Source organism: Myotis daubentonii, chromosome 9 (assembly GCF_963259705.1).
Source record: "Myotis daubentonii chromosome 9, mMyoDau2.1, whole genome shotgun sequence".
In the NCBI taxonomy this organism is placed as follows: Eukaryota; Metazoa; Chordata; class Mammalia; order Chiroptera; family Vespertilionidae; genus Myotis; species Myotis daubentonii.
Window position 1 is genome coordinate 4,184,242 of NC_081848.1, and position 12,628 is coordinate 4,196,869.

The window sequence follows — 12,628 nt, forward strand, 5'->3', positions numbered from 1 at the left end:
CAGATGAGAAAGCAGCCCACCCAGGCAGCTGCCCACAGGCACCCCCCGCCCCCCGAGCCCCACTCCTGCTCCTCGGTCCGCCCACCCCCCGCGCTCCCCTAGTATTCAGCGAAGAGAGAGGAGCCAGGACCCCTCTGTGTTCCCCTTCGGGCAAGGTGCCCCCACCTGCAGGCTCTCCGAGGGCCATCCCCGAGCCAGGGATTCTGTGCGGAGCTCTGCTCACATTCCTCCCAAAGGGGACCCTGACCCCCCACAGCCTCGCTCCCCACCAGCCCACAGCAGGGAGTGGGGCCAGAGCCTGCCTGGGCCTCGGCGTCTGGCCACCTGCCCCCACAGGCCAGCGGAGGCTCTCCCCAGCCCCGGGGAACGTCTGACTCCCCAGGGGTGTTGGCAACCCTCCCTCGGTGGTCTGTCCAGGAGCCGCAATGTTCCACTTGGTAACCCGTTGGCCTCTGCCTCTTAGCGGTGTCTCTCTCTCTCTCTCTCTCTCTCTCTCTCTCTCTCTCTCTCTCACACACACACACACACACACACACACACACACTTTAAAGCGTGCGTGCTCCCTCACAGTCCCCACGCCGCCTCCCCCATGAAGCTGCAGTCGCCCAGCTAGAGGGCACTCTGAGTCCAGCGCCTCCGTGTTCGGACGGTGCTTGTCCAGCACTCACGGCGGCGGGCACGCTCCCGGGGCGTCCACCTGTGCTGTGAGCGTGTGCCTGCCTCCCCGCGCCCACAAGGAGGCGAACCCCACGCAGAGCAGGCGTTTCATCAATATTAGATGACTCAGTTAATTAGTGAATTAACCTGCCTTGGAAACTTGTTCCGTTATCTAAATCCCTTCTTACTGAGAGAGACCGTTTTCCTCTTTCTTGCCTGAGCTCAGGCTTCCTGCCTAATTCCCACCCATCGTCTCCATCTGCCCTGTGCTCCGCGGAAATGTTCGCGGGACCACCCTTCCCCCGAGCACAGCCCTGCAGGCTCGGCACCTGCCCGGCAGCAGCCCCGCCGTGCCCTCCCCGCCCCCCGCCCCCCGCCCCCGCCCCGCAGCCCTCCCCGCCCCCCCCCTGCCCCGCAGCCCTCGCTGCTGCAGCTCCCTGTCCAGAGGCTCTTCACCCACAGGAGCCGGCTCTGGGGGCGCCACGGGAGGAGCTCCTGAACCCTAGCAAAACCAGCCCCTTGAGGAGCAGCACAGAGCCCCCTCCTTTTCTGGATGAACCCCCCTGTGCTCTCACCACCCCTTGCCCACCTCACAGGTAACCATTTAGGACCAGCCCAGGGCATGACCTACAGACGTTCTTTCATTCACTGTTCTCACCTGCCAAACATGAGTTGGACTCTTATAATTTGCCCAGTTACTGCCCTGGCGGAGCCCCCAGACGCCCAGGGAAGGGGTCATGCAAAGGCTGCCTCGGTGCCCCGTGATCGAGGTGCGGACCGGGGCTGCAGGGCTGTGCGGGGACCAAGCTTCCCAGGAGAGGTGGCAGGTCTGGGAGGATGAGGCCGGGTTTTCCGGGAGGCCTGCCTGACTCCAGCTGTGGGCCTTGGTGGAAAGGACTGGACTGCTGGGCTCAGGAAATAAACTGGGCGGCAGATCTGGGCTCTGCCATGATTCCACCAAAAAGCCCAAGGAGGCCAGGGGCCTAGATCTCATCTAGGCACCAAAACAAAACAAAAACAAAAACAAAAAACAGAGAAACAAAGAAACAGAGGGTGGGTGGCTCAGCAGAGCCCCACAGAGGGACCTCTGGGCGTCTGAGCAAGGGGCACTTGGCCATTACTAGAGTCAGGGTTCCAGAAAAATCCGTCTGGATATCCAAGACCCAGCAAGCCACCCAGAATGCTGGGGAGACTCCAACCCGAAGAGCAGAGGCAGCCATAGCTGGGGGCGGAGAGGTCCAGGAAATGGCCAGAGCCCCAGAACACCTGACGGACGTAGGACCTGGACTTGGGCGGGTCAGGAATGAGATGGGTCAGCAGCCACTGGGCTGGCCACACATGGTGGGAGGTGAAGAGGACAAATGCCCAGCTGTGTTCGCTCAGGCGCCCCCGGCACGGGCTGCGGCGTGGGGCTGTGGGCGCTGGTGATGGAGTGAAGGGTGAGGTGGGAGATGACAGTGGGAAGGTGGGTAAGGGCCCTGCTGAGGGGTATGGCTCTTGCCCGATAGGTCATGCAGGCAGCATCCCTCCTAAATGTCACCTCTCTGGCCCTGAGCTCCCAACCAAGACCTTTCCCAGCACCCACAGGGCTGCCAAGGTGTGACCACGGCCACCCGGCCACTTCCCGGGGAGCGGGGGGTCTGAGGCGTGCACAGGAAGCCACTCCTTCCTGCTCGGGGTGGCCTGGGGCAGAGAGCAGGCTCCCAGCAGGGTGGAGCGGCCCCTGGGAGAACCAGCCTGTAGTCATGGGGCCGCAGAAAGGAGGTCTCCTCCTCTCCCTTCTGCCCCCACTTGCCGGGGAAGTTGCTGTGGCCTCATTGAGTTGTCATAGAGATACTGGCTGATGCTCCAGCCAGAGCTGAAAAAGGAGGATCCCCGCACCGCAGCTCAGGCTCCAGACAGGCCCGCGCTGGGGTGGGGAGGAGCCGAAGGGGGAGGCAGGGGAGGCGTGCGCCTGGCTGGGCTGGGACAGGGGGCTGACAGCAGCGTCCCCTTCCCTCCCAGTGCCCCCTCTGATCCAGCCCTTCGAGTTCCCCCCTGCCTCCATCGGCCAGCTGCTCTACATCCCCTGCGTGGTGTCCTCGGGGGACATGCCCATCCGCATCACCTGGAGGAAGGACGGGCAGGTGATTATCTCAGGCTCCGGCGTGACCATCGAGAGCAAGGAGTTCATGAGCTCCCTGCAGATCTCCAGCGTCTCCCTCAAGCACAACGGCAACTACACGTGCATCGCCAGCAATGCGGCAGCCACCGTGAGCCGGGAGCGCCAGCTCGTCGTGCGTGGTGCGTGGGGACAGGCCGGTTGGGGGCGGGGGGGGGGGGGGAGCGGGAGTCCAGCTCTGTCTGCTGCTCAAAGTCTCTCGGTCCAGGTTTAAATCCCAGGCTTAGGGAAGATTGGCTCTGGCAGATGCCTTAAAGATCAAGAGGTTCAGACCTCTTACTTTCCAGGCCAGGACACCGAGGCCTGGCCTGGGGAAGACGCTTGCCCAGTTAGCCACTGGCAGAGTCAGAACTGGAGCTCAGAGCTCCCAGCTCCAACCGGCCCCAGCAGGAGCTCTCGGGAGCTCGGGTTTAGAGCAGTCCAGCGGGACTGACATTGAATGGCAGGTGCCTGGCCCCGGAGACCTATCAGAGACTGAGGTGATCGGTTTCTCCCGCCTTCCCTCCTTCTGCAGTGCCCCCTCGGTTCGTGGTGCAGCCCAACAACCAGGACGGCATCTACGGCAAAGCTGGTGTGCTCAACTGCTCGGTGGACGGCTACCCCCCACCCAAGGTCATGTGGAAGCACGCCAAGGGTAAGCCCCTGGCCAACCAGCGACTCTGAGTAGCCAGGGAGAGGGAGGGAGGACGCTGGGGAGACTCAGGCCTGGTTCCCACGCATCCCTAGGCCAGGGTGGGAGCCCTGGGTTCTGAGCCCCATGGGGACCCCAGGCTACACCAGTCTGGAGGACATCCAGGGGCCTGTGGGCTGGCAACAGCTATCATGCTGACTCCAAGTGTCCTTTTGTCCCCTCCAGCCCTAGAACTCAGGGCACTCTGTGCTCCCCACTTCCACATGCCCCCACCCTCTGCTCTGGGGTCCCCAAGCCCCATCAGCCCCTGCTCCTCACCAGTTATTCTGGGATCTGGGATCTTGGAGCCCAACTTCACGCCAAGGATGCATTTCGTATCTGACTAAGCCCCACGCCAACCTCTTACCTAGACCATGTCTAGGGCTGACCCTGGGAGGGGGTGGCACCCAAAGCCCCCCTTGGAGGATGGCGGGCCTCCTTCCCGGGCGTGGCTGCCCAGGACCAGGAAACTGCCATCTGACGGCTCAGTCTTCCCTTTGCCTGTTGCCAAGTGGCCTGAAGACAACTCTTTCTTCCTCTCTGAGGAATTCACCCCACACAAGCTCAGTGCCACCTGGGCATGCCAACTCTACCTCCTCACTCCGAGCCGGCAGGCCCAGCTCTGTGAGGGTCCCTCCTGTGGCCCAGGAAACAGGAGGGGTGTGGGCATGCCACACAATGGCCTTGGATCTTCAGGAGAAAGGCAGTGGGCACTCCCTGGGACACTCCCATCCACCCAGCTCACCCCCAGCCCAGACAGCAGCTCTTCTGACCTCTGCCTCCTTCCAGGGAGCGGGAGCCCCCAGCAGTACCACCCGGTGCCCCTCACCGGCCGCATCCAGGTCCTGGCCAACAGCTCGCTGCTGATCCGCCACGTCCTGGAGGAAGACATGGGCTACTACCTCTGCCAGGCCAGCAACGGCGTGGGCACCGACATCAGCAAGTCCATGTTCCTCACCGTCAAGAGTGAGTCCTGCCCCCGGGCCCTCCTGGCACCCTGGACACGGCCAGGGCCCATCTCTGCACCCACCTGCCCCCTCGTGGTTTCCATTGGTCCGTGTGTGAAGGGGAGGCCGGAGGATTCCTAGTCGGGTCTGGGCTGGGACACTTGGATGGGGATTCAAAAGCACTGACATGCCCTAGCCGCTTTGGCTCAGTGGATAGAGCATCGGCCTGCGGACTGAAGGGTCCCGAGTTCGATTCCGGTCAAGGGCACATACCTCAGTTGCAGGTTCCTCCCTAGCCCAGGCCCTAGTCAGGGGCAACCAATTGATGTGTTTCTTTCACATCAATGTTTCTCTCTGTCTTTCCCTCTCTCTTCCACTCTCTCTAAAAATCAAGGTGGGGGGGAAAACATTAAAAGCAGGGGCCTGACCCCGAAAGGCCCCGCTCACCACGGGCTAGTCCCGATACGCTCCTGATGTGCTCATGGGACGTGGGATTTCTCGTTGACTTTCATCTGCAGGTTGGCAATTCTATCTGAATAGTCACATTGAGCACTTCATTTTTGTTACGTGACTTACACCTGCTTGAGTGTAACCTGTGACTTAGGAAGGAGGACACCGTATATACAAGGTAGGAGAAAACCTGTGTCCTGACTTCAGATCCAGGCTCTGAAGCGCCCTCCCTGTGCGAGAGGTTCATCAGCCACCCCAACCCATAACATCGGGGTGAACAGCATGGGAACTGAGGGCAGAAACGGGGAGGTGCGCCAGAAAAGCTGGAAGCATTAAAACACATTGCAATTTGGTGCTGCATCAGTGGCTTCTAGGCCCCAGGCACAGAGCCCATCTTGCCGGCCATGGCACCCCAGTATATGCCTGTACCTGTTGTCACAGACACACATTCCTATGTGTGATCTACCTCTGCACACTCCCAGGAGTCAGCATAACGGGCCCTGGGAATCCTTCCATAACAACCAGGAACCCTGCCATACGGACCCGGGATCCTGCCATACGGACCAGGAATCCTGCCATAAGGACCCAGGAATCCTGCCATAAGGACAAGGGATCCTGCCATAAGGACCCGGGAATCCTGCCATAAAGACCAGGAATCCTGCCTTAAGGACCCAGGAATCCTGCCATAAGGACCTGGGAATCCTGCCATAAGGACCCGGGAATCCTGCCATAAGGACCAGGAATCCTGCCATAAGGACCAGGAATCCTGCCATAAGGACCCGGGACACCTGCCATAAGGACCAGGAATTCTGCCATAAGGACCCGGGAATCCTGCCATAAGGACCAGGAATCCTGCCTTAAGGACCCAGGAATCCTGCCATAAGGACCCGGGAATCCTGCCATAAGGACCCGGGAATCCTGCCATAAGGACCAGGAATCCTGCCATGAGGACCAGGAATCCTGCCATAAGGACCCGGGAATCCTGCCATAAGGACCAGGAATCCTGCCATAAGGACCAGGAATCCTGCCATAAGGACCCGGGAATCCTGCCATAAGGACCAGGAATCCTGCCATAAGGACCAGGAATCCTGCCATAAGGACCCGGGAATCCTGCCATAAGGACCAGGAATCCTACCATAAGGACCAAGAATCCTGCCATAAGGACCAGGAATCCTGCCATAACGACAGTGCCCATGGGCTGTAGGTCAGGGTATGGACTGCAGGTCATAGAGGACAATGGGATAGGCGGACTTTTAGAGTCTGACCGACCCCGTGTGAATCTGGGCTCCTGTGGCCTTGATGAGTTTGCCGGCCTCTCTGTTCTTCGTCTTCCTGACATGCAGAAGGAATCCTACGGGCACTTCCCTGGCATGCTCTTTGTTAAGGCTGAAGTCTGATGGCAGGTGTAAAGCAACCAGGTGGTACCTGGCACCCAGGAGGCCCACCAAGATGTGGCCGCCAGTTTTGTTATTCTTAATGCAGTCAGTCCTCAGGGTAGGCGCAGGAGAGGCTGCTGGGAGCAGGGCCTGGTAGGGGGTGTCTGTTCGCCTCTCCCAGGGCGCCCTCCTATAAGAATCACAGCTTCTCTATCGCTCGCCAAAACCCGCTCTCAGCTCCGCAGATGGGGAAGCCAGCGGCGGTCCATGCTGGGATCTGGGGGCTGGAGGGTGGGGGCTGGGGCAGCAGGAGCCACTCCCCTCACACCATCAAGAAGCACTAGGTCCTTGATAAAACCAGGCAATCATTGTCACCCTCGGCCAGGGAGAGCTTGGCTGATTCTGCTGTGTGAGAATGAGGAGTAGCAGATGCTTCTGGAACCTTCCTTGATATGAGATCCTTATCTCCCCACTGTCAGCAGGAGAGATGAGCCCAAATACTCGGACTTTGGGGAGGGAGGGTCTTTGCTGCTTTTCTCCAAGTTTGGGATTTCCACTGACCTGGTGTGGCCATGGCTCTGTGGTCCGTGGTTTCTCTACGGAGGTGAGGGGATGTGGGGTCCAGGGGACAGGTGGCACAGGGGTCTGGGGGTGGACTGTGCGTGAGGACACCCAGTCCACAGCAGCTGTCCCCCACGGCATGGGGCCCTCAGGGCCTGAATTTTTCCATTCTGTCCTCACTTTCCCAACCAGGCAGCAGCTGTGAAATATGCTGAGGTGTTCGGAGAAAACACATTTTATAAATCAGGGCAGCATCATGCGCGTGGGCAATCACACATATATGCACACCACTCACACTCACACTCACACTCACACACATGCACACACACACACACACACACACTCACACACACACACACACTCACACACCACTCACACACGCACGCACACACACACACACACACACACACTCTCATACACTCACATTCATAAACACTCAGACACACGCACACACACACACTCACACACACACTCACACACACACACACACTCACACACCACTCACACACTCACACACACACTCACACACCACTCACACACGCGCACACACACACACACACACACACACTCTCATACACTCACATTCATAAACACTCAGACACACGCACACACACACACTCACACACACACTCACACACACACACACACTCACACACCACTCACACACACACACACACTCACACACCACTCACACACGCGCACACACACACACACACACACACACTCTCATACACTCACATTCATAAACACTCAGAGACATACACACTCACACACTCACACACTCATTCACTCACACTCACTCACACTCATAAACACACACACTCACTCACACTCACACACTCACACACACACTCACAGAGGTATCATCTCTGGCCCCCTCTTCCCACGGGAGTGTCAGACCCTCTCACTTGGGGGCAAATCTGCACCTCGGTCCCTCTCCTCCTCGTTGTCCTCATTTCAGTGCCGCCCACCGTGATGCACACACCCCTTTCCTGTGTCTGCTCCAGCTCCCACGCCCCTGCGGACACGCTTCCCCACTCCCCTGCCCTCACTCACACGACACAGAGGCGCTGGGTCCCTCTGCACCCAGCTCCCCGCCCGCCCCTCGCAGGACCCTCCGGGCCTCACACGCCCTCAGCACATCGGAGCTCCAAACCCTCACACAGACTGCACCTTGGGCTGCCTCCCTCACACCTTTGCTCTGTCACCAACACCCCCTCCGGTCCAGCCCCCCTCTTCGCACGCATCCTCTAAATATGCCTGTGCCTGACTTACAGGCTGAGGTGATCGGCTTCTCCCGCCTTCCCATGCTGGGGGCCTCTGGACCACCCGAAGCCAGCAGGAGTGGAGGAGGCAGGGCCAGGCTCCAAGGCCTGAGGCAGGCCCTGTGCTGGCTGAGCCGGGCAGGCCTCTGACAGGGGTGGGGGCCTGGCTGCCCTTCTCCTGCAGCCTGAATGAGCCCACACAGCCCCCGCTGCTGCCGATGCTCCTGTGACAATGGGGCAGTGCTGGCGGGACGGGCCTGTGGGCTCCTGGCCTCTGGGCACTGCCGTGCTGCCTTCCACTGCCCTGGCACAGGCCCCCTGCTCCAGGGACTTCGCCCGCAGCCCCGCCCCCTGCACATCCGCCCCTGCCTGCGGGGCCTCTTCCCCCTTCACTCTCCCTCAACCTTCCCCCTCCCCCCACCTCTGGCCTCAGTTGAAAGGGCAGAGGTAGGTGGGGAGGGATCTTCAGGATCCAGCATGTGAGTCACCATTGGGGTTGCCAGGGAGAGCCATTCAGTCCATCCCCAACAACCCACCACCGCCCTCCCCGCGCCCACGTGCCGGGCCGAGCGCAGGAGGGCCTGCCATTGCAAGGCCGACTTCAAGATCAGCCTCGATGCTCCCACCACACGCGGGAGAGCGTTGGCCAGGAGTTCCCCTTGTCAGACGGCACCTTGAATGGCCTCTCGGGAGGCAAACTGGCCTTGGCCCCACTCTGGCCAAGTGAAAAGAAGGAAGTAAATACTGTGTCAGAGAGACATGCACTGTAAAGGGCACCCTAGCGTCACACCGAGTTTCCGTGATTGGCCTCCGCCTGGGCACGTCCGCGCAGTGACCCCACGGTTTCCAGCGGTCACTGACAGGATCTCACGCGCTCACTAAGTAGGCCTGTAGGATCCCTGGCTCCAGAGCATGGACTTTAGAACCAGGGGGACCTGGGTTCAAATCCAAGCCCTGCCCTGGCCGCGGGTCCTGAACCACAGTCTGTAAGCCCCGGGTTCCGCCTGACCGTCTCTCATCGTCGGTGAGGGCTAAGTGGGGCATGAGCAGCAGCCACCGCTGTACTTGGCACCAAGTACGTGTCAACAAGCAGCACCACTAGCTTCAGGTGCTGCCGATCTAGCGAGGAGTAGAGTGAAGTTGCTGTTCTCAGGGAATTTAGAATCTGGAAGAGGAGATACGCATATGCCCAAAACAACTCAAATGCGCGAGGCGGCAAGTGCCTGCAAACACTATGAAGAAGGGGGTACGAAGAGAATCGGACGGAGTAACCACCTTTAACTCGGGGGTCAAGAGAAGCTCGGCAAATGTAGCAGCCGCCAGCGGGACTTGGAGGATTCGGACAACAAGGACCAACGGGGGCAAAGGTCACTCCATTCCAGGATGAGGAGGAAGCACAGCGAGGGCACCGGGCCGGGAAAGGCGCGAGTGGCGTCTGGCGAGGAGATGGGGAGGGTGATCACAGGCGCTCATGGCCTTGGGAGCGAAGCATTGTCTTCCCGGGGATCGATGACTCTTGGTGTCAGACACCAACCCAGAGCTGCAGGGGCCCGGGGCCCGGTGGGAGTTGGGTTCCGGAGCTGGTTCTCGGAGAAGTGCCACGTGGAACCCGTGCCCAGGGCCCCAGGTCGCTGAGGTGGTGCTGGGGTGGGCGAGACCGGCAGAATGAAGACTCTGCAGGAAATGCCCCCGCTGGTGCGGCTCAGGCCCCGCCTGCCGCTGCTCCCTGTTGTTCAGTGGTTACTGAGCCCCCCCCCCCCAGCGCCTACCCTGGGCGGGGGAGGGGGCCCTGCACACTCGCGCACCTTTCCCGCGGCCAGCCTGTCCGTGGGGCTGGGAGTGGAAGGGGGTGAGCTCCTCGCAGAGCGGAGAGAGCAGAGCCCATATGACCCCCCCACCTTAGGCTGCCCCCCAGTTCCACGGAGGAGAGGCTGTGGCCTGTCCTCCCGCGCACTCCGCACAGACAACCTCTGTCACGCGCTGGAGCCTGGTGCTGGTGTCCTAGGGCCGTGGTCGGCAAACCACAGCTCACGAGCCATAGGCGGCTCTTTGGCCCCTTGAGTGTGGCTCTTCCACAAAATACCACGTGCGGCGCGCACGTACAGTGTGATTGAAACTTCATGGCCCATGCGCAGAAGTCGGTATTTTGTGGAAGAGCCACACTCAAGGGGCCAAAGAGCCACATGTGGCTCGCGAGCCGCGGTTTGCTGAGCCGCAGTTTGCCGACCACTGTCCTAGGGCCACTGTAACAAAGAGCCACCGGCCGGGTGGCTTAGAGAACAGAACCCATTCCCTCCCGGCTCTGGGGGGCTAGCAATCCCCCGGGTGTCAGCAGGGCCGAGCTCGGCAGCTCCAGGGCAGCCCGGGCCCCTCGTCCTCGGGCTCCCAGCAACTCGGCGTCTCCACCCCACGCGGCCTTCTCGCTGTGCCTTCATACCGTCCTTCCTCTGTGGGGTCTCTCCTCTCCTCGTAAGGACACCGGCCATAGTGGACCAAGGGCCCATCCTGCACCAATAAGACACCCTAATCACAGCTACAGAGACCCTGTCACAGCCACAGCCCCGGGGGAGCAGCAGCATAGCCTCTGCGGCAGTCCCCACGCCAGTGTTCTACCCCCACTCTATGCTTCCCAGAACTCAGACACTGACATGCTCTCCTTCCCAGCATCCCTCAGTGCCCTTGTCTGAATCCAACCAGCCCCCTCCCTGACACCCCCTCCTGGTCAGCAGCCCCCGGACCCAGCCCCTCCTGGGCCCCAAGTCCTGGCAGAGTCAGCACATGGCTGAGGGCGGGGCCTGGCCAGCTGCCACCTGGAACCCAGCCATGCCCATCCTTCATGCCCTGTTGTCCATGGATGCTCTCCAGCCACAGGGGCAGAGCTGGGGTTTTGCAATGGGGACCTACGGCCGGCAAAGTCTGAAATATTTACTAGCCAGACCTCGGCAGAAAGAGTTCGCCAAGTTCTAGTACCTTCCAGTAATTACAGAAAGACGGCTCGCCGCCTCCTGTTTCTGAAAGGGTTCCGACGTGCAGTGAGGAGAGCTGAGTGTTCTCTCACCTCTAACACAGGAATGAAACCACTCCCGCCGCCTCGGACGGGTGAATGCAATGAGCTCACTCCCACAGAGCACCAGCCGGGTGCGTGCACATCATTAGCGTCCCCTGAGTGGTAGGCGTTTGATTATTACTGTCATTTTCTACTGGGGAGCGTGAGACCAGAGGCGGGAGAGCCAGGTCCCGCCTCCCTTAAAAATCCTCCCGCCTCCTGCTCGGCTACTCCTCGGGGAGCAGCCAAGAGAGGGACTGACTGACACCCCTGATAGGAGGAGAAAGCCAGGCCTGGTGAGATCGGGTGCCGCAGCACACGCAGCCCAAGTCCCAGGGGTCCCGGGCGGACCAGCACCCCTCGCACACACTGCGTGCCAGCGCTGCCGCCCACGTGCACGGGTGGTGGCCAGCCAGGGTCCCACGAGCCCTCAGCCCCCGGGCACCTCCCCGCCAGCTCAGAGCCGAGGCTGACGGCTGCCGTGCAATTTGAATTAATCTCCTGCTTCAGGTGGAGCTTGGCTAATCAGGGGAGACAAGGAGCCGAAGTGGGTGCAATCAAGTTAACAACGCCACGACCCTGGCCCTTTAAGAACAGAAAGGCACCTCCACCCTAGCCCTTCCCCGGGGAGAGGCCTGGAGCTGCTGCCAGGGCTGAGCGCAGAGAGATGCTCCCCCCCCGCCCGCCACCCCGCACGCCACCCCGCACGCCAGCCACGGCCTGTGGCAGCTTGGCCCACCCCCCGGCCCGCCACCCCGCACGCCAGCCACGGCCTGTGGCAGCTTGGCCCACCCCCCCGGCCCGCCACCCCGCACGCCAGCCACGGCCTGTGGCAGCTTGGCCCACCCTCCCGGCCCGCCACCCCGCACGCCAGCCACGGCCCTGTGGCAGCTTGGCCCACCCCCCGGCCCGCCACCCCGCACGCCAGCCACGGCCTGTGGCAGCTTGGCCCACCCCCCCCCGCCCGCCACCCCGCACGCCAGCCACGGCCCGTGGCAGCTTGGCCCACCCCCCCGCCCGCCACCCCGCACGCCAGCCACGGCCTGTGGCAGCTTGGCCCACCCCCCCAGGCCCGCCACCCCGCACGCCAGCCACGGCCCTGTGGCAGCTTGGCCCACCCCCCCAGGCCCGCCACCCCGCACGCCAGCCACGGCCCCGTGGCAGCGTGGCCCACCCCCACAGGCCCGCCACCCCGCACGCCAGCCACGGCCCATGGCAGCTTGGCCCACCCGCCCAGGCCCGCCACCCCGCACGCCAGCCACGGCCCTGTGGCAGCTTGGCCCACCCGCCCAGGCCCGCCACCCCGCACGCCAGCCACGGCCCCGTGGCAGCTTGGCCCACCCCCCCAGGCCCGCCACCCCCGCACGCCAGCCACGGCCCCGTGGCAGCTTGGCCCACGCCCCCAGGCCCGCCACCCCGCACGCCAGCCACGGCCCCGTGGCAGCTTGGCCCACAGGCCCCGGGCCCGCCACGCCGCACGCCAGCCACGGCCCTG

General features: G+C 62.1%; 1 protein-coding gene across 1 annotated transcript in view; it reads left to right on the forward strand.

Annotated features, from left to right (window-relative positions):
* Window positions 1-12,628, forward strand: part of DSCAML1 (DS cell adhesion molecule like 1) — a 329,633-nt gene that overhangs the window by 256,323 nt on the left and 60,682 nt on the right. The window contains exons 9-11 of the mRNA XM_059707763.1: window positions 2,662-2,940; window positions 3,333-3,452; window positions 4,278-4,454. Coding sequence (XP_059563746.1) covers window positions 2,662-2,940; window positions 3,333-3,452; window positions 4,278-4,454 — 576 coding nt within the window. The remainder of the gene's footprint in view (window positions 1-2,661; window positions 2,941-3,332; window positions 3,453-4,277; window positions 4,455-12,628) is intronic.